At 40.9% G+C, this 20,618-nt stretch overlaps 2 protein-coding genes across 2 annotated transcripts; both read left to right on the top strand.

Annotated features, from left to right (window-relative positions):
* Nucleotides 1-1,009: 1,009 nt before the first annotated feature.
* Nucleotides 1,010-5,133, top strand: tmem107 (transmembrane protein 107). The gene is made up of 5 exons (XM_017705363.2): nt 1,010-1,764; nt 2,450-2,517; nt 2,663-2,763; nt 4,368-4,464; nt 4,699-5,133. The coding sequence occupies exons 1-5, from the start codon at nt 1,678-1,680 to the stop codon at nt 4,766-4,768; spliced, it is 423 nt and encodes a 140-aa protein (XP_017560852.1). The 5' UTR covers nt 1,010-1,677; the 3' UTR covers nt 4,769-5,133.
* Nucleotides 5,134-5,666: 533 nt separating this feature from the next.
* Nucleotides 5,667-20,204, top strand: aurkb (aurora kinase B). Its single transcript, XM_017705364.2, has 9 exons — nt 5,667-5,786; nt 6,178-6,216; nt 7,672-7,732; nt 7,845-7,881; nt 8,038-8,226; nt 8,585-8,723; nt 8,905-9,053; nt 9,597-9,771; nt 19,491-20,204. The coding sequence occupies exons 1-9, from the start codon at nt 5,781-5,783 to the stop codon at nt 19,671-19,673; spliced, it is 978 nt and encodes a 325-aa protein (XP_017560853.1). The 5' UTR covers nt 5,667-5,780; the 3' UTR covers nt 19,674-20,204.
* Nucleotides 20,205-20,618: the final 414 nt, after the last annotated feature.

Genomic DNA, 20,618 nt, shown 5'->3' with positions numbered 1-20,618 from the left:
CCTACATGGGCTCGCTCCTGAGTACCTGCAAGACCTTATCCTTATTTCCTATTACGAGCCATCATGACTACTCAGATCGCAGAGTGCTTGCTTGTTCCTAGAATTCATAAGGCTGCAGATGGGGGAAGAGCCTTTTCTTATAAAGCCCCCAAACTCTGGAATGATCTTCCAGAAAATGTTTGGGACTCAGACACAGTCTCACTTGTTCAGTTTAGCTTTTGGTAGTTAATTGTTCCCCCTTAGATAAAGGCAGCAGATCCAGGGGTCCATGGACACAAGGAATTATAGTAAACTGAGACGCTGGTGCTGTCGTCCCGCTGCTACTCAAGTTTGTGGGTGGTGGAGCGGAGGGATGCCAAACTGTTTCAGAGTGCTGCTGTGTCTGTGTGTCCTTCTGGTTCTCTCCTTTTAGTTAAGCTGTCATAGTCAGATCTGCCGGAGTCATTAGCCACACTCTGGAAATGTTCACTTTACCTGTTTTACGTACAAACAGACAGAATAAAACTATTTTCCTCTCCCTGCCTTTTTTCCGAGTATACAACCGGAAAACTGGCCAAGCACTGAGAGACGACTGACTGTCGAGCTCTCCTGCTACCCACTTCAGACCAGCTTCCCATGCCCCAGCTCCCGCCACCTACCTTGGACTAGCTGCCCACCCTACAGTGACGTTTTCATAGACTCCCACCTATTACTACTACTAATACTACTGCTATTAATATTAGTAGTATAATCACTTGTAGGTAGTTTGACCAGAGGAGGATAGGTCCCCCTTGTGAGCCTTGGTTCCTCCCAAGGTTTCTTCTTTAAATCTGAGGGAGGTTTGTTTACTCATAAGTATGGGAAATGTTCTAAAATGTTTTTTTTTACCAGGGGCCTAAACGGGCTTCAATATGAAAAAATAAGAACTTGAAATAAAAACAGTACTTTGCGTCAAACCAAAAAGGCATCTTCTATTTGCATGTGTCATCCAGTCCTGCAGGTGGTGGAGCTGCGTAAACCACACGAAGAGCTCAGGAAGTGCAGTGAGGAAATGGTTGCCGTGGCAACGAACAGGCGCTCCGCTTTTGCTGCCGCTCTGTTGGGCTTGTTAGCTAGCTAGCGTTAAGTAGTTCAGAGAGCAGCATTGTGAGCATAACAAAAGCTGAAACTTTTAACGTAGCGCTTTTATAACGTTAGCGAAGTTAGCTAGTTGGCTGAATGATCAAAGTCGTCTCTGTGGGGTGCGCTTCATTATGCACTTACAACGCTTAGCTAGCTAGCTAGCTGGTATGAAGTCGACACGTAGACGGCTAAGCTAGTGTGCATTTGTGTTCTAACATTAACGCTGAGCTGGTGCTTACTTTTGTCATAAAACGCTTAGCTAGTGTATAGTTGTGATCTGGAAGGCTCAACTAGCACCTAGTGTGCACTTGTGTTCTACCTAGAGCGCTAAGTTAATGTGTATAATTCTGGGCATCTACTACACGCATGGACCGCGGCTTACGCAACCTGGAGATTCATTCAAAAGAACAGAACCTTTATTCTTTAACTATTCAGAATATTAAAGTACGCCACAAAAGCCCGGTCTTTATGAGAACGCAGATGAAGTTAGGCGACGTTAAGAAGTGTAGTTGGCAGTTTGCCCCGATTTGCTCCATTGGTGGTTCTTAGACTGGACTTGACTGGTATTGATTTGAGATGACGGTGATAAACAGCCTTGTGCCAGCTCGGTTTCTCACGCTCACCGCGCACCTTGTAATTGTTATCACCATCTTCTGGTCACGGGTAAAACTTTTTCTACCTGTTAAAGAGTTAAGGAGCTGATGAGGTGGTGATTATGTTTTTAAAAGACGTGGCCACGAATTAATAAACTGGGGCTACGTATAACCATATTAAGGACACTAAGTCTCTCATAACTCAAGGCTTCAACTCAGACAACTCATTTATGGCCTCCATGTGTTAAATTGTGACCTCAATATAGTAATGATTACTGTATTATAGTAATTAAATGAGTCTCATTCACCAGTCGTTCTTAAGAAGAAATTCTTCTCACAAACCACTTATGCAGTTTTCATAAAGATTCTGATTTTCACCAGTGTTTTGTTATTTGAGATTTGTTCTTAGGTTCTATGCACACACAAGAGCACAAAGGAGCAAACAATTCTGTGGTTTAAGAACATGTCATAAATCTGACATAGATGTTTTTAGGACTTTTCTCAAGAACAAATTTGAGAAAAAAACTTATTATAACTATTATTAATAGTGTTTTACTAAACATTAGCATTTTACTTTATCATTTATTTTACTAAGAATAAACATTTTTGTTAATATGTGGCCTCAATATATTAATTTGTGGCTATACCTTATTAAAAAATAATCACCATGTCATCTTGGCAGCTCCGTGAAAAGGCAACCTTGATGTGGGACTTGTAGTCCTCTTGGTTCACCACGTTTCTTCTGTGTTTTACAGGACAATAATGTTAAGGCCTGCTTGCCTCTGGTCTTTACTGAGGACCAGTACAGATCTGAGGACACCCGGTAAAAAAAATGACAAACATTAAGGACACAGTGATCTATATTTTGTCATGTAAACTTGTTTTCTAGGTAAACATATTACTACATCTCTCTCTCTCTCTCTCTCTCTCTCTCTCTCTCTCTCTCTCTCTCTCATTCTCTGTGTCAGGTTGCTTATAGCTCTATCTGTAACTCTGGGCCTGTTTGCTGTCGAACTGGTTGGATTCTTCTCTGGTGTCTCTATGTTCAACAGTAACCAAGGACTCTTGTGTATCCTTCCTGTTGCTGCCTGTGCATAAATATGCAACATGTCCAAAGGTTTGTGGACGGCTGCCCAAGGTTTCGTATGAAATCAGCTAATAAGGATTCTGCACCTTTGTTGCAGTAACAGATTATAATTTACTGGGAAGGCCTTACAGTAGATGTTGGAACATTACTGTGAGGATTTGATTGCATCCAGTCAGAAGAGCATTAGTGAGGTCAGATACTGATGTTGGATGATTAGTTCTAGATCACAAATGCCACTCCATCTCATCCCAAACGTATTGGTTGGTGTGCTACCAGAGAATGCACTGCTACTGATCCACAGCCCAATGCTGGGTTACTTTCTACCCCTTTAGCAGATATTTGTATTGGGCCTGGTAATTTAAGGCTTATATGCAGCTGTTGCAGAGCATTGCATTCGATCAAGAATGCTTTTTTATGGAGATTATACAAGCTGCATGTATATCAGCGCCAGGTGCACCTTATACTAGCTCATTCATTAATTAGAGAGCTGTCCTAATACTTTTGGACATGTAGTGTACATCAAGGGTGCTCAGTCCTGCTAGTGCCCTGCAGAGGACAGATTGAACACATCTGGCTCTCCTAGTCAGATGTCCCTGAAGGCCTTCATTACCTAGATCAGGTCTATTTGATTAGTGTAGTAGAAAAGCTTTGCAGACTGGTCGATCTTCATGACCAGGACACCCCTGGTCAGTTTTGAACAGTCTGACTGTGAACACGCATTCAGAATAGGTTATTTGAGGTGACTTAGTATCTTGTAATAATGACTTACTAGGTCAGTATAACTTCCTCTTTCAAAATATTGACATTCTATGTCAAAGTAATTATTATAATTAAAGGATGTCATAATAAGGACCTATTATACTGAAACAATTACTTTCTTGTAATGTAATGACTCATTATTTTAGCAAAAAGTAACTCCTTTGAGATATTAAAGGGGAATTTTTCAAAATTTCTTTGTAATTAAATTTTTAAGATTTAAACAAAATCATTTGGAGTGGTTTGATAAAAAATGCTCCTTCTAGAGAATCTTACAGAGTCAAAATAGTTCACAGTGGTGATGACAGGGACAAGACATCTGAAGATTTTAGTCCCTCACAGGAAGCTATTACAATTTGTTTTGAGAAGGTTTTGCTTTAAAATGCATATATTTTCAACTCAGTTCATGTCATAGATATAAAAGTAGGGCATTGGAAGGCAAAATAGTGGCTAGAGGACGTGTGGAAGTTGACTTGTAATTTTGGACAGTAAATAATTGTGTTTTCTTTTTTCACGGCAGAAATCACAACCCCTAGTTCTTATAATCACTGCTGTAATGAAATCCAAGTCGTTAAGTTTCACCATTGCACATCAAGCATCAAAACTAAAACAAATCAAATCTCAATCAAATTAGTTACATGTTGAAAATAGCAATATGAGGAAAGATTTTTCAAATCATGAAATTCTGCGTTGAGTCATTGAGTATTCTATGTCCCAGCAAGATCCCCTTTTTCTCCACAAAGTGCCTAAGTCTACATTGAGCTCCCATGTTCCCATGAGGACTGTAATGTCTGTACATGTCCTGCATACTTTCTTGACCCCCTTTCCAGCTGTGGCGGCTCACTGCAGTGCCTCCATCAGTCTGTCCTTCTTTGTCTTCCAGCAGTGGGAATGCTGGACCTACTGGATCATTTTCGCCCTCTGCAGGTCAGTGGCCCACATATGACCACCCTGCAACTTTGCAGTAGACTTAAAATAGCTTTGTATGATTTCACAATAGACAGAACTTGGTTGCATTCAGATGTTATGGTGTCTGGAGCCCAGTTACTGTGATGCTGAAATAATGCACAGCAAATGTTCTTAAACCTAGACACATAATAATATAAAGCATAAAACCTCTCTCTCTCTCTCTCTCTCTCTCTCTCTCTCTCACACACACAGTGTGATTCCAGCACTCTGTGAGTTGGTTCAGATTGTTGCTGTGCTTGGTCTGAAGAAGAAGCCGATGTGAATGTTGTCTTTGCCTGCTGTTGTTCATGTTCCTCATTAAGACCTAATCAGGGTAATTGGATTAAGGATTCCATACTACCAAATCTAGATTTTAAGAGTTTGGCTTTAAAACCTGTCAAACCACAACTAGATACTGTTTGAAGAGATATACATTTGGGACTTCTGGAAAGAGTTGTCATGAATTATGTTGAATGCTCTGAATGCATATTTTCAGCAATTGGAGTGCATTGGGCAATGGTTTGGCATGTGGATTACATAGACATAGACATTTATACTGTTTTTTTTTTTAATGTAAAGTTCTTTTGTGTCCAGAAGTTTTTACTTAGTTTTGTATGTGGAAATCAATAAAACTATTTTACTACTGTCTCCAGCCCATTGCAGTTTTATCTGTAAGTGAAGATTGATTAATCTAAACAAATAAACACAATGTATCATATAATAATCATCATTATCAAGATACAGAATAACATAATCAATTTATTAGCATATGTTTGTTGTTGATACTATATAATATATAAACATACTGCTGCTACTACTAGTAATAACTAGTACATTTACTGTTTATTTTTAAATAATATTTACATTTAAATTAATATTTAAATTGTTATTGTTGTTGTTTTGACATTGTTATAAGAAAAAATGACATTAATTGCTTAAAGAGGCCAGTGGGCAGCGGAAGATTAATGGCGATGTAGTCCAGCATGGTAGGTGACACAGTATGATCAGAGTGAAACGCAAAAAGAAGCCAATTACAGAGAAACATGAACTGACTAAGCCAATCGGAGAGGCGGGTGAACTGCATAAACCAATCAGAAAGAAGCATGAGATGACGCATCCAATCAGAGCGCAGCAGAATCGGGCTGGGCCAATCGGAGAACAAAAGTGTCGTTGGTCGGTTTTTAAATTGTTGGCGGTTGATGGAGGAAGGAACAACGAGCTGAGCTCCGCAGCGCTGCTTTTGATACGGATTTGCAGGGTTTTTGTGGGATTTCAGCCTGTCTCTTATTGGAATCATGCAAGTGAGTGAATTTAATTTTCTTAAGCATTTTTAGTTTACGAAGAATATTTATAGTCGCGACTGAGTTTGTTAATGCAGGCATGATGTTGGTGTAAGTAACTTAGCTAGCTAGGTTAAGCCAGCTAGCTAGCCAGCCAGCCAAAGAAGCCAGCGTTAAATGATATAGTTATAAACAGTCTATTAACGCTGAAGACGTGTTTTGTGGAGGTGATGTTTGACTTCTTGCCTTTATTGACCAGAATTTTCGAACATTGATGTTTATGTCTTGTTGTTAACCACTGAAAGTAACATTAGATATTAGCTTTGGGTCTTTTCATACGATGAGATTTGAAAGCAGTTCAGAGATGCTAATAGCTAACGTTAACGTTACGCTTGCTATTTGCTGTTTTCAGAACAAAGAGAACCGCGACCCCAAAAGCCTCCTCGCACAGGTAGGTTAACTGGACCAAAGACTTTTATAAGAAATTGAACTGAAGCGATTTAGCTAACTATACAAATGTTAGACAAATGAAGGGAGCCTTGCGGTATCACAAATACACAGGCCTGTTTCCCCACACACACCGAGCCATGGGACTAGATGTCACTTTAGTTTGAGTTTGGGTTTAGTGTGTGTGTGTGTGTGTGTGTGTGTGTGTGTGTGTGTGTGTGTGTGTGTGAAGTTTCCCTCTTTTATTTATTACTGTGTAATATAGCTAAAGATGGGAATGATGTAGCCAGTTTTGCATATAGAGTAGTGTTGTTACTTCAGCTAACGTAGGTTACTTTAGCTGTGTTGTTTTTACAAACTGAGTTAAAGGGAGTGCCAATGTCCACTTGATTTTGAAAGGGAGACTCTATCGGTTTATTCAAAAACGTCTGCATAATTAAAAGATTGAAATATAACCGAAGTCATTCAGAGTAGTCCGATGTGGGATGCTCAGTTCTAAAGAAGGGTTATTCACAGTGGTGGTGATAGGAATCTGACTTCTGAAGTGTTTAACACATCTAACCTTAAAGCTCCCTCACAGAAGGCTATTACATGAAGTGTTTACTAATGCACTGCGTAATGACTTACGCACTGTTTTATAATTTTTTGATGGGTTTTTGGCCTAAAGTATGTTTTAATGAATTTATTTTAATCCACTTAAGCTACGCCGGAGGAGTACATGCAGGGCGCTGTTTTGGATAGTAAATAAAATGGCTATACGTGTATTGTAGACATTACAACCCCTGGTTCCTTTCCATAAAACTGTAAAGAAATCAGAGCGTATAAGTTTCTCTACAACAGACCACTCTGAATGACCGTTCGTATCTAAAGTACTGAATTATTTAGAAATTGAGAATTCCTTTGAGATGCAAGTAAAGTTGCAGTTTGATGTTAAATTATTCGATAGACAATATTATATATAGAATCAGAATTCTTGACCATGGTGGTGATGGGAGCCACTGGATATGTAATGCCTCCAAAAGCTGCATCACAACGTGATGGCCAAAAATGAAAACAAATTTGCTTCCATATGCCTTACACATTACTTCTATCATGTTTCTGAGAGAATTTTGGTCTAAAACATATTTTTTAACAGCCATTCATTGCGGAGACCTCCATGCGGGATGTTGAAAGGCAAAGTTACTAGTTCCTAGTTACTGTATTCTTTCAGATTTACCATTAATTTGCTGCTGTTGACTTCACATGTAGAAAACTTTGATGAGTAGGGTCTTTTGTTTTGAATAGTAAATAAAATGCATCATTTCACATTAGTGCTTTGAGTGACATTGTTTTCATGTCAATTGAATTATGCAGCAGTTTTGGAAAATAAAGATGTGATGGGTGCAGCAGACCCCCAACAAGGTTTTGTATGAATGAAGGAAGGACTGTGTTATAACCTTATTGACCCTGTCTTTAACAGACTGCAGTGGTTCCTCCCCTCAGAGGACAGACGAACCCTGGTACAGAAACAGAAAGTATGGGTAAGTGCACACCAATTTTCCTGCCTTCCTTACTTTTAAGGCATAGATACTCTTTACCATGCATAAATTGATGCTCAGTATGAGAGGGAAACACAACTTTTTTCTTTCTCAGGTCCAGGCAGAGTCCCAGTGAAATCCAGCTCACCAAAGTAAGTAATCAATCTAGTATACATCAGTTGTGCATAAATGAAATGCAAGGTTCACTTTCACCATCTCTGTTTGTATGGAAAACCAATTTGCTGTATGTACACATTTATCCTGATATGCCCTCATGTTGTAATTGCATTCTCTCTCTATTGATGTAGGAAGTTTAGCCTTAGGGACTTCGATATTGGGAGGCCACTGGGGAAGGGAAAGTTTGGGAATGTGTATCTTGCGCGAGAGAAGAAGCTGAAGGTGATCGTGGCTCTAAAAGTGCTCTTCAAATCCCAGATGGAGAAAGAGGGTGTGGAGCACCAGCTCAGGAGGGAAATAGAAATTCACTCCCACCTCAGGTGTGTCTGCATGTATATGAAATGGATATGTTATATATTCTAGCCATCACCTGTGGCCTCTTCAAAAAGTGCTTTTTGATAGCCTGTTGTGTACTGTGAACCATCTAATATTCACAAAGCCTTTATATTAACGCAAGTCTTAATATACATACATAATTAATATACATAATTGACACTTCCTATTTATTAGAGAACTATTATTTTTGTCAGGTTTCTTACGTTTTTTTTTTTTTTTCTTTCCCCATTGATAAAATTTTACATTGGTCAGGTCTTAACTTGGGCCATAGTGACAGTAATTTGAGAATATTATTGTGATCTTCTGCCTCCAGTTGGATAAGTTCTGTTGCTCTCTTTGCAGGCATCCAAACATTTTGCGGTTTTATAACTACTTCCATGACTCAAAGCGTGTATTTCTGATTCTGGAGTATGCGGCACGTGGAGAGATGTACAAAGAGCTGCAGCGCTGTGGACGCTTCAGTGACCAGCGGACGGCCACGGTGAGATATTCTATATTTATTTATTTATTTTAATATTAAATTGCTGTTCCTGCCCGGTAACTTACTAGCACTTCACTTGAACTGGCTAGGAAAAGGCCTTTCCTCCTTGCTGTTGCTACTGATGCAAGTTTTTGCTGTATTAGACTGGGCGTGCATTAGTTCTGTCTGTGTATTTGTGCAGTTCATGGAGGAAATTTCGGATGCGCTGCAGTATTGCCACGAGAACAAGGTTATCCATCGGGACATAAAACCAGAGAATTTGCTACTTGGTTTTAGAGGAGAGCTCAAGATTGCTGACTTCGGCTGGTCTGTCCACGCACCCTCACTACGGTAAACCGCAGCCCATAATTCTTGTTCTGCTTTAGTCCTGAATCTACACAGTTGAATCTAGCCTTATGTTGTTCTTCATAAGGTTACATTTTAAGAGTGTTATCTGATCTATAAAATGCCTCCTAATTTTTAATATTTGGCAGCTTTGAAAAGTTTGCCACTGGTTAACATTGATTACTCTTTTGCAGAGCAGTCACTGAATTATGTCATTGAGTAACTGTAAATTTTAGATGCATGTTTGTATATATACATATGTATAGATTTTCCTTTTTTTCTCTTCTTCTTCTTTTTTTTGTTTGAGGCTGATAAATGTGTAAAAAAAAAAAAAAAAAAAAAAAAGTTCTACAGCCTACCAAATCATTTGAGTTCTGGTCCATTATAAATTACTTAGTTGTGTTTTTTTTTTTTTTTTTTTTTTTTTTTTTTTTTTTATTGATTTTTATTATTGGCATTGCTCTTGTTCTCCTGTTACTGATGCCTCTGGTCCAGCAGTGTATCTAACACAGAAGCAGATTTTTAGTATTGATGTGCATTCGTTTCTAGGCGCCGTACCATGTGTGGTACTCTGGATTATCTGCCTCCTGAGATGATTGAAGGCCATTCTCATGATGAGAAGGTGGATCTGTGGTGCGTTGGTGTGCTGTGCTACGAGTGTTTAGTGGGAAACCCTCCATTTGAGACAGCCAGCCATTCAGAAACATACAAACGCATTACCAAGGTATGTGTGAAGAGGGTGTTTTGCACATTTATTCTTCACTGAACAAAGAACAAAATTTATATTTTTGTTTCACAATAGTCTCAACCAGTCCCATGGTTGTCAAATGGCTGACATTGATTTTGTGATGACCAAACTTGCCAAGTCATTTGCTCTTTTATAAATAAAAATTTGAATTACATTTAATTTAAGTTGTGTTGAAAGTAAGTGGCAACTAGCTGTTTAGCACAACGAGACATGCATAATTATGCTTTATATTTTGGCATAGATGTAGAAACAGCAACATTCCAATACAGCAAGTGCACTTACCTGGCTCACCATTTGTTATAAAATTGCAGCATAGGCTGGACAAAACCAGTATAATAGATTGTTTGATTGCCAGTTACTTGTTTGGAGCAAAAATCTACTGATTCATCATGCATCCCTAATATTATTTAATATATAAATAGATCAGATGAAGGTATGCGGTTGAGTCTATGTTGTTGCAATTTTGTTTAGGGTAAGTTTAGGGTAGGGTAAGTAAGTTATGGGGGCATCGTGGGCTGGAGTTTAGGGATCCAGCCTCATGACCGGAAGGTTGCCGGTTCGATCCCCAGAGCCAACGGCACATGACTGAGGTGTCCTTGAGCAAGACACCTAACCCCCAACTGCTCCCTGGGCGCTGCGGATTGGGCTGCCCACCGCTCTGAGCAAGTGTGCTCACTGCCCCCTAGTGTGTGTGTGCTCACTAGTGTGTATGTGGTGTTTCACTTCACGGATGGGTTAAATGCGGAGGTGGAATTTCCCCATTGTGGGACTAATAAGGGTCTCTTAATCTTTATAATTGGGCTTCAGGTTACAGTTATGATATTAGTTAATGGATTGCAATTAGACATTATCTGGATAAACTTGTCTTTAGAGTGAAATTGTGACTAACTATAGAGCTGTCACAGTACCTTTTACAGTACTTTTTATATGGAACTGACATGACTAAGTCTTAAATTGAGCTCTTTCTAGTTGAAGTATTTTGCTTAATCTGACCATCTAAAAGTACCATGCTGAAACTGCAAGCATTACATGGCCATTCTTGGCATAATTTAATATGCATAGTCTGTAACATAATATTCAGAATTGAACAGTGTTTCGCAGCAAGAGAAAACTGAAATATGCGACATGGAGCCCTGTCTCATGAAGCATGTTCAAATTATTGCACCACAGCTTTTGTGAAGTTGATGCTTGGTGAGGAATCCTAACAAATGCAAGCAGGATTCATTTTTCATAGTGGTAGGTTAATACAGAAAGTTGTTAACACTATAATGCTGACTAGGTTGAAATACTTCAGCTGTGATTACATTTTACAGTTAGCCATCAGCAAAGTTTTTGCTACCAACACCATGCTTATTGGATTAACAGTTGCTTCATGTCTGATTATGCATAGGTGTTTTCTCTAGTTAAAGGTTTTAAAAAAAAAAAAACATTGACAAGGGTGGGGGAAAGAATGTGAAATGAAAATGTACTAGAAGGGTCCCTCTTCTTCATTAGGAGGCTGTCCTTGATTAGTCAGGAGATCAGTCCTGATTGATCTAGGGCAGTTTGTGTCAAACAGCTCTTAGAGCACATTAGACATGTTGCTACAGTGATGTGGTAGGTGATATGAACATCCACCTTGACAGTCCGTGCTCCACAGACTTCATATCCCTCATGCACTCTTTCGATCTGGAGCAGGTTCCAAGCCCTCCGACTCATAAAGCTGGTAAAAATCTGGATTTAATTTTTACTCGCAACTGTGACACTGACTCGCTAACTGTCACCCCTCTGCACCTCTCGGATCACTATTTCATACAACTCAATGTTTGTATTGAGAAAAAACCAAAAGCTGCTCCAACTATGGTCTCGTTCCGCCGCAATCTTAGAGACCTCTCGGCCGACCAGTACTCCTCACTGGTCACTGATAATATGCCTCCACCAGGCGTTTTCATCACTCAATGTAAATGATGCCACTGATGCACTCTGCTCTACGCTAAGCTCATGTCTGGACGACCTCTGTCCCCTAACTACTAGAGTCATGCGCTCAAATAAACCAAAGCCATGGCTTAAAAATGATACAATCAGGGAACTGCGCTCCAGGCTCCGGGCTGCTGAAAGAAAATGGCGGGAAAAACATATACATGCAGACCTAAAGAACTACCAACTGCTCCTGGCTTTGTTCTCAACCTGCCTCACTACTGCAAAAGCTGAATTCTATCACAGCAAAATCAACTCTCTCACTGACTCCCGGAAACTATTTGCAACGTTTAATACGTTGCTCAATCCTCCATCTCCGGCTACCTGCCTTACAGCCGAAGCCCTTGCCTCTTTTTTCACTGGAAAAGTGGCGGCCATAAGCAGCCAGTTCACTGATGCACCGTGTAGCGGTCCTACTACATGCTCTGCTCCTCTGTATCCCTCGACCAAAGGTGCCATCATCTCCTCGTTTACTCCTCTCACTGAGAGCGAGGCACTGACTCTTGTAACATGTAGCCGTCCTACTACATGTCCACTTGATCCGATTCCCACCGACCTACTACAAACCATGGCACCTGCTATCATCCCAGCTATCACACACACCATCAATGCCTCCATAACTACTGGTGTGTTTCCAACTGTCTTTAAACAAGCCCAAGTCACACCATTGCTTAAAAAGCCTTCTCGCAACCCTGCCCAGGTTGATAACTACAGGCCAGTCTCACTACTACCCTCTCTTTCCAAAACTATAGAAAGAGCAGTCTACAGTCAGGTCTCTGGTTTCCTCTCCCAGAATGACCTCCTGGACCAAAATCAATCAGGTTTTAAAAAAGGGCACTCCACTGAAACGGCTCTTTTATCTGTGGTTGAGACACTAAAAACTGTCTGCAGGACAGTCCTCAGTACTCATTCTGCTGGACCTCTCAGCCGCTTTTGACACAGTCAATCATGAATTTCTCCTATCTACTCTATCAAACATGGCTATCTCAGGCAATGCGCTACTATGGTTCAGATCGTACCTCACTGGGCGCTCATTCAAGGGGTCATGGCATGAAGAGCTCTCCTCAGCCCACTCGCTATCCACTGGGGTTCCCCAGGGATCGGTACTGGGACCCCTTCTCTTTTCTATTTACACCACCTCTCTAGGCCGGTGTTAGAAATTCAGCTTTCAGGAATCAGAAGTCAGGAGACCTTCAGCGTAGACTTGATTTTATTGACACACAGGAAATGTGGGCACAGCTTAGTGGATCGCAGCCAGTCTATCACAGCCAGTCTGATTAGGGATATTTTAGGAGAACCTTATAAACACTGGAAGTTGTGGGAGGAGGATAAAGGTGCGGAAAAGGAGTTTTAGGGGGGTAAGTGAGGGGGATGAGGGTGATAAGAAGAGGGGGTTAAGCAGGGGGGGGTGATGATTACCCTATCAAAAGGACAGAGGTGCCGACTCCCTGCAAGGATGGCGAACATCAACACTCCTTGATGGTTGCCACCCTGGAGGGTTATTGTGTGACCTTATGGTCAGCAATCAAAGGGCCAAACCAACAATGCAGGGAGTTGACCACCTTAGATCAGCAGATAGGACGAACAATGGAGGGAGCTGACCATCCTCAGGTCAGAAGATAGAAGCTTAATTTCTCTCAATTCCCCCTTTGATTCTCCTTAATGGAGAATCACAAAATTATGTTATGACTACAAGTATGGAATATATGTACAATAAGAAGTTGAAAACAAAAACAAACAAGAAAGATGGATGCAGGTCAGGGAGCTTGGCTGATTTGCTTCTGCATGATGGAACGTCAGGTCTTCTGTGGGCATGCGTGTAATCCCATGCATTTGAACCATAGATCATGGTTATTATCATGCACAGTGCTTGGATTTGTGATGTATTCATGTTGTCCTGGTGAACTTGACAGCGTCTGTTGCTTGGTAGGTCGTCCTCAAGGTCTCGTCCTCGTCTCCAATCAGCTGCGCAGATTTTCTTGGGATGCACGTTTCTTGAGTCGACAAGGCATATCAAGAAGTCCATGCAGTGTTCTGCACACCGTCTCCGCTGTGTGGTTCTATAGAATACACAAAAGGAACATACGCAGTGAACTGTTCATCAGCAAAATTTGAAGATTTTCATTCAGTGATTGTCATGCAGCTCCCCACTATCTGTCCCTCAGAAAAGGCTGTTATGGTGATACACAGTGTTGTGGAGTCTTCACCTCAAGGGTAACCCCCATGATAATAGAAATCATAGTTCTTCCTTGAGGCTCTGTACATCACCCACCTCCTCTTTTACTGGCCCTTAAACTCATTTTTGAGGAGCAGGCACAACCTTACAATGAGAAACATGAATCCATGTTTTCTTTCCTTCACATTTCACTGCTGAGTTAGTAATCAAAAGAACCTGATATGGGCCATCCCATCTGGGTTCTAGAGATTGTTTCATGTTTCCTCACCATGACCCATTGACCTGGAATTATTGTATGGCCACCTTCAGCTGGTTTGCTCCAAGCGCTATTGACCTGACTCTGAGCTGCCTGTACTGCTTGTGTTAGTGTTTGGCCATAATTAAGAAGTGCATCTGACAGTAAATGCACATCTGCTTTGCGGAGATCAATCACCCCTGGAACCAGCATTGGTCTACCTGTCACAACTTCATAAGGACTAAGCCCAACCGTTTTGTTGCTAGTTGCCCTTATACTGCAAAGTACCGCTGGCAAGGCTGCAGTCCATTTGACACCCTGACTGTGGAGTTTAGTCAGTCGTTCCTTGATGACACGGTTTACACGCTCTACCTGTCCTGAAGCTTGTGGTCTGTATGGACAGTGAAGTTTCCAGTTCACCTTCAGGAGTTTACAGACAGCCTGCACTACCTGTCCAGTGAAGTGAGTGCCTTGATCTGACTCAATTTGCTCAGGAAGTCCCCACCTAGGAATAAAATCCTGCACTAACATTTTAGCAGTGTGTGCAGCAGTGCCCTTGGAAGTTGGATAACATTCAATCCAGCGAGAAAATTTATCCACTATGAACAAAACATCTTGTTTTCCCTCGCATTTAGGCAGTGTGATGTAATCTACCTGTAAATGGCGAAATGGACCTGGAGGCACTACTGTCTTAATAGCCGGACTGCGCATCTGAGGAACAACATTGACTTGGTTACAAGCAACACGATTTTGAACAACTGCTTTAGCCTGTTCCCTGAACTTAGGATTCCACCAGGAATGTGAAAACTGATTTACCATCTTTTCCACTCCAATGTGACCTAAAGAATGTATCTGTGTAGCTAAGTAAGGGAGTAGTGACTCAGGTGCAACTAATTTTCCCCCTTTGGTCCAGCCATGTCCAGAGTTCCCAGTTTGGGGAATCGGACTGTAGCTTGTGAATAGAAGAAATTAGTATTACACTCTGTATTAGTGAGGTATGCAATACTAGCTGGTGGTAAAAAAACATGCCCTTTTGGCCGCTTCATCTGCAATTCTATTGCCTTGTGCTTCAAAAGAATTACCACCTGTGCGCGCTTTGACTTTCACGACGGCTAGATCTGCGGGTAACTTGACAGCTTCCAAAAGACCATGTACTAAGTCAGCATTTTTAACTGGAGTGCCAGCAGCTGTGAAAAAAAAACTCTATGACTCCACAGATGTGCAAAGTCATGCACAACGCCGAAGGTATATCTTGAATCAGTAAAAATTGTGGCACATTTACCTGATGCAAGTTTACATGCTTCAGTTAGGGCCACCAACTCAGCCTGCTGGGCTGAGTAGGAAGGAGGAAGACTACCACTAGCCAAAGCTTGAAGACTGTCAGTCACTGCCCATCCAGATCTACGCTGACCATCAGTGTAAGTTGAGGAACCATCAGTAAAAAGAATCAAATCTGGATTATCAAGAGGGACATCTTTAACAACAGGATGAGAACTGGGTAATTCAATGCAATCATGATCACCCCCTTCCTCATAAGCATCAGTCAATGAGGACATCATAAATGAGGAAGGGTTGTTCATTGGTGCGTTCAGTCGCCCCATCTAGAAGCTGTCACTGACAACACTGTTGAGTAAGGCTGACACAGAATGAGGACATTTGACTGTGACTATTTGCTCTAGCGTCCGTGGCGCAAATGCTAACAGTGCCAGATATGTAGCCTGTACTGCTCTTAAACATAGACAATTGGTCATGTGAAAGACCCTGGAAAGACTTCCCTATTGTATCATCCTGCGGAAATCCCTCAGAGAATCTTCCAGCAGTGTCTTCCCTCAGCTTTGGATACCTTCTAGAATTGTCTGCCTGTTTCTTATGACAATCCCTTGCAAAATGACCAGTTCTATGACAATAATGGCACTCATTTTTCTGGTTAGTGACCCTGTGATTGGGACTTGGCCTTTGTCTGTTAGGACATGTACAGACGCTGAAACATGGCTTGGCTCCAGATCAAGATCCAATCTGTCCAGTTCACTTTTAAGCTCACCCCATTTAACCTTACGCCAGTTTAGAACAGCTGTCACTAGAGCCTGTCTAAGGTCTGGTCGCAGTGAGTCGACCAGTTGTCCAAAGTGTGGACCCTCAGTGGTGCAATCAATACTATCGTTGTTGTAAGTATCAATGCCACAATGACGAAGAAAAACTCTTTCAAACTGGTCACAACATTCTGCAGCTGATTCTCCTTTTCTCTGTTTACAATTACTTATCTGCCCCCAATCAGTGGTCTTACGACATTTGTGGCTAATCCACTCTTTGAAAACTTCCCACCCTTTATTAATGTCTTGGCCATTATCACCCAAACCATCTAACACTTTATTGGCAAGCTTCCTGCTATCAGTAATGTTAAGAACTTGGCTTGCTATTGCCACAGCGTCATTAGGATGCAATGAATAAAGGTTTTTCTTTTTCTCAATAAGATCAATGAAGTCAAGGCCCATTACCCTTGGATGTTTAAATTCCTTGGACAGTCTATCCAATGTGGCGGCATCCAAAGGAATGTGGCCAATCTGTACCCTTGTTTCCTTGACTTCACCACCCCTATTGAGGACCTCAGCAGATCTGATTGTTACAGGTCTCATTTGAAATACTTTACTCTGAGTAGATTCAGAATCTTCATCAGAGAGTGAGCAGAATGCGCCCATGTCCGGGTACAGCCCATGCAACATTGGAGGATTTTCATCCTCTGTGTAGCATGGCTGACCTGGTTGACCGTGGCGCTTAGGTTTGCAGTTAGCATGTAACTGTTCAACCTCAGTCAGTGATTGTTGAAGCTTTTTGCATGTCCTTTGGGCATTCAGTGAAGCTGTTTTGTGCTTTTTACTTTCAGTAGTCAACTCTAGGATCTTCCCCTCAGCCTCTGCTAGCTTATCCTCCATATGCCTAAGTTTATACCCCCAGTATTGTTCTAGCACAAAAAGACATTCCTTCACAGAATCATGCTTAATCCCATAGCCCAAAGCTGTTTTGCATTCTGTAGGAGACCACACTCTATCAGTAGGAAAACCTTTGGAAGAAAAGTACTCTGACCTTTTTTTCTTATTAACATGTTTTTTGACTATGTTCTCCATTACCATTTCAAATTCAGAGTCAGTCCACTGCGGCATTTCAGTCCTACCCCTAACTAGTGTGCTCTTTTTATAGTTAAGAGGTTTCCAGGAATCTTTAACATTTGCTGAGCATTTTGGCCTTTGGAAATCATGGTGAGATGACTAGTGACAAGACAATCAACTAAAACAAACAAACAAACAAGTAAACTTCCCTTGGAACAAAGGGGATAACAGCCACAAAAAAACACTAGGTTACTTTATCAGTGACAACAAATAAACTTAACACCATAACCATCGACTCACTCTCACATATGGTAGATGACCAACTCTCCTTTACGCACCATGTTGCCTCGGTGGCTCGGTCCTGCCGCTTTGCGCTGTACAACATCAGACAGATACGGCCGTTTCTAACACAACAAGCCACCCAACTCTTGGTACAAGCAGTGGTCATCTCACGCCTCGACTACTGCAATGCCATACTAACGGGCCTCCCGGCCTGTGTTGTAAAACCACTGAAGATGGTTCAGAACGCTGCAGCGCGTCTGGTCTTTAACCAACCAAAACCGGCGCATGTCACCCCACTGCTCATTAAGCTCCGCTGGTTACCGGTTGCTGCTCGTATCAAATTTAAAAGTCTTACGATTGCCTACAAGGTGTTAACAGAGCAGGCTCCTTCCTACCTGCACTCGCTCCTAAAGGCTTACAGCACCGCCCGGCCGCTGCGATCCTCCAATGAACGTCGCTTAGCTTTGCCAAACATTCACACAAAGCAATCGAGACTGTTCTCATACTTGATTCCCCAATGGTGGAACAAGCTACCTTCCACTGTCAGAGCAGGGGCGTCCCTCGCTATTTTTAAGAAACTCCTGAAGACTGAGCTCTTCAGGGAGCACTTACTCTAATCGCCTCTTGCAATCTAACCACTACCAACCTCATCTCCTTCTTGCCCTCCTTCCCTTCTCTACCCTGCTATTATCCTTTGGCCTCCTTTAAGGCCTGACTATGTTTGTTTTATGTACCTCATTATTTGTAAGTCGCTTTGCATAAAAGCGTCTGCTAAATGTAATGTAATGTAATGATGTAATCTAAGGGATTTAGATCAAGCTCAATTTTGCGCTGCACTATGTTAAGTTGAAAGATGTCTCTGAATCAAAAGGGGAAAAAAAACACTGCAAGTCACTCTGTAAAGCCTAAAACAGTAATTTAAGCTGTGTCTAGTTCGATTTCACAAGAGGTTTTTAAACCAAGTAATACATTTTTACATGGTCACATCATATGCACAGGCTCAGAAAGATCTGACTTGCAGCTCTTATACTTATGTCATGTCTACAGTCATTGTGTGCAGCTCCTAGTTTTGTCTATACTCAGTGCTTTTAGAGTACTTCATATCACTTGGTGCCTGCTATCATGTAAATACAATAAATCTCTCATATGCCATGTAAAATATGCAAATAGATATACTTTCATTTCTACTCTTGCATCTATTTTTATTTTCTGCATAGTATGTGTAATTTTATGTGCAATTACGTATTGCTACTTAAACACTGCAGTTTCCCTTCCCTTAGCTCATACATATATATAAGAGATTGAACAGTGAAAAAAGGTCAATGTTGTGTGTATGTGTTTTTTTTTTTTAACTTTTTTTATTTTTTTTTCCGTCCTCCCTCTTTGGGGGGGAACCATTTTTACAGAGGACTGTTGGGGAAGGCATCTGAAGCAGAGCCAGTGTTACAAAACGTTCTTCTGCACATTGCGTGCAATTACACATTTTCACCAGATCCCCAAATCTTACATAATGTAGCTTTAAAGTTGGCTGTCTAAATAAGAGATCTTGCTTTGTGATACAGACCTCATGTTCATTTCATTTAGAAGTTGAAAATTTGAATGTTTCCATATACAACTCAGTATTTGTAAGTGAAACGAGTCCTGTTTAACTGTTTTTGGAAATGACCATTTAGCATTTGTTAAAGTTCTAGAAGCTGATAGTCAGTTTGTCATCTTGGTTGTTACCATGTCAACACCAGAAGTGACTGTGATTAGTCAGTAATTTCATGTCACCAGCCAGAGTTTGTTTGGTGTGCAAGATATTGTCAGTTATACACGTTTGAGTTAGTTAATAAATTGTGTGAATGAGTTGCACAGATGTATTGCATTTGGTGGCTTACATACAAGCTTTTATTTGCATGTGTGTAACATACAGGTATTTGTGTTTATCTGTGTGTCACAGGTGGATCTGCAGTTTCCTAAGGTGGTCTCAGATGGTGCTCGAGACTTGATCTCCAAGCTGTTGAGGCATAGCCCCTCCATGCGTCTGCCTCTGAAGAGCGTCATGGAGCATCCTTGGGTGAAAGCCAACTCCCGCAGAGTCCTGCCCCCTGTCAGCCAGCCTAAACCCACTCCTGCACACTGACCCTCTTCAAAACTCTTGACCCACCGTTAGCTCTCCTGCTCTAAAACACACTATGATGCAAAGCATAAAATGTGTAGCTTAGCGACCTAGCTTGCCACATGCTGTTGGCTTGCTGATGTACAAACAAAGCTTTGTAGTTTTAAAGTGAGGAAGCTAGTCTTGGTTCAGGGATCCATGTCAGGGATTCTAAGCATGTACATTAGTCAGATTCAATTTTGGATCATTCGAGATGAGTTGATTTTTAAATTGGTTGAATCAGGATGTTGACTCTGTATCTATACTGAAGGCTTTAATGCCTCATTTAGAAAACCTAAAAGCAGATTTATGCAGTTTTTCTGTTGTACACCGTTTTACACTGTCTTTTGTGTGGGATGCTGCCCATGTATTATTCTGTCTTCTTTTTCGTCTGTCCTCTTTTTTTCCTGTAGATGTTTTTAGAGTTAAGACTGTGGTTTGTGTACATGGTGCACTTTGGCATCTTAATTGCTCGAATATATATTTTATCTTGAATAAAAAATATTTGATATCCGATAAGGCTTTGAGTGATGCTTTGTTGGTTTACCTTTGTAATTAGCTTATTCTGGTACACTTGATTTGAAATGAATGCATAGAATCCTATTAAAAGTTTTTTTTCCCTATCAAAATAATTTCTTATTCGTATATCTTGACTTCGTCCAACATGCTAGACATGCTGACTCGTCAAGACTACATGCAAAATTTCCATGATTTTCAGTTTGGTTTTTTTTCTCCTTAAAATATAGTTCACTTTTTTCAGGTCTATTGTTTTTGGGTCAACAATGTTCATACATTTTATTTTGCTAACTGCTGAAATAAAAATTAGCTGAAAAGACGGGCATTGGTAAAACGTATTCGCATAGCTGTGGGAAAATTAGCTTCAGTTGGTTCAACAATGACAAACATCCAGACCATCTGCTTTATTTTAAG

The sequence above is a fragment of the Pygocentrus nattereri genome, chromosome 14 (genome assembly GCF_015220715.1).
Source record: "Pygocentrus nattereri isolate fPygNat1 chromosome 14, fPygNat1.pri, whole genome shotgun sequence".
Taxonomy (NCBI): domain Eukaryota; kingdom Metazoa; phylum Chordata; class Actinopteri; order Characiformes; family Serrasalmidae; genus Pygocentrus; species Pygocentrus nattereri.
Note: the sequence above shows the minus strand (reverse complement) of the source record. Positions and strands in the feature narration are given on the sequence as shown.

Excerpts from the sequence above, each read along its gene's own strand:
- aurkb (XM_017705364.2), top strand. Across the intron at positions 7,882-8,037 it reads GTGAAATCCAGCTCACCAAA|GAAGTTTAGCCTTAGGGACT; the intron begins GTAAGTAATCAA and ends CTATTGATGTAG. Across the intron at positions 9,054-9,596 it reads GTCCACGCACCCTCACTACG|GCGCCGTACCATGTGTGGTA; the intron begins GTAAACCGCAGC and ends ATTCGTTTCTAG.
- tmem107 (XM_017705363.2), top strand. The coding sequence starts at position 1,678 with ATGACGGTGATAAACAGCCTTGTGCCAGCTCGGTTTCTCACGCTCACC. Across the intron at positions 2,518-2,662 it reads TACAGATCTGAGGACACCCG|GTTGCTTATAGCTCTATCTG; the intron begins GTAAAAAAAATG and ends TCTCTGTGTCAG. Across the intron at positions 4,465-4,698 it reads ATCATTTTCGCCCTCTGCAG|TGTGATTCCAGCACTCTGTG; the intron begins GTCAGTGGCCCA and ends TCACACACACAG.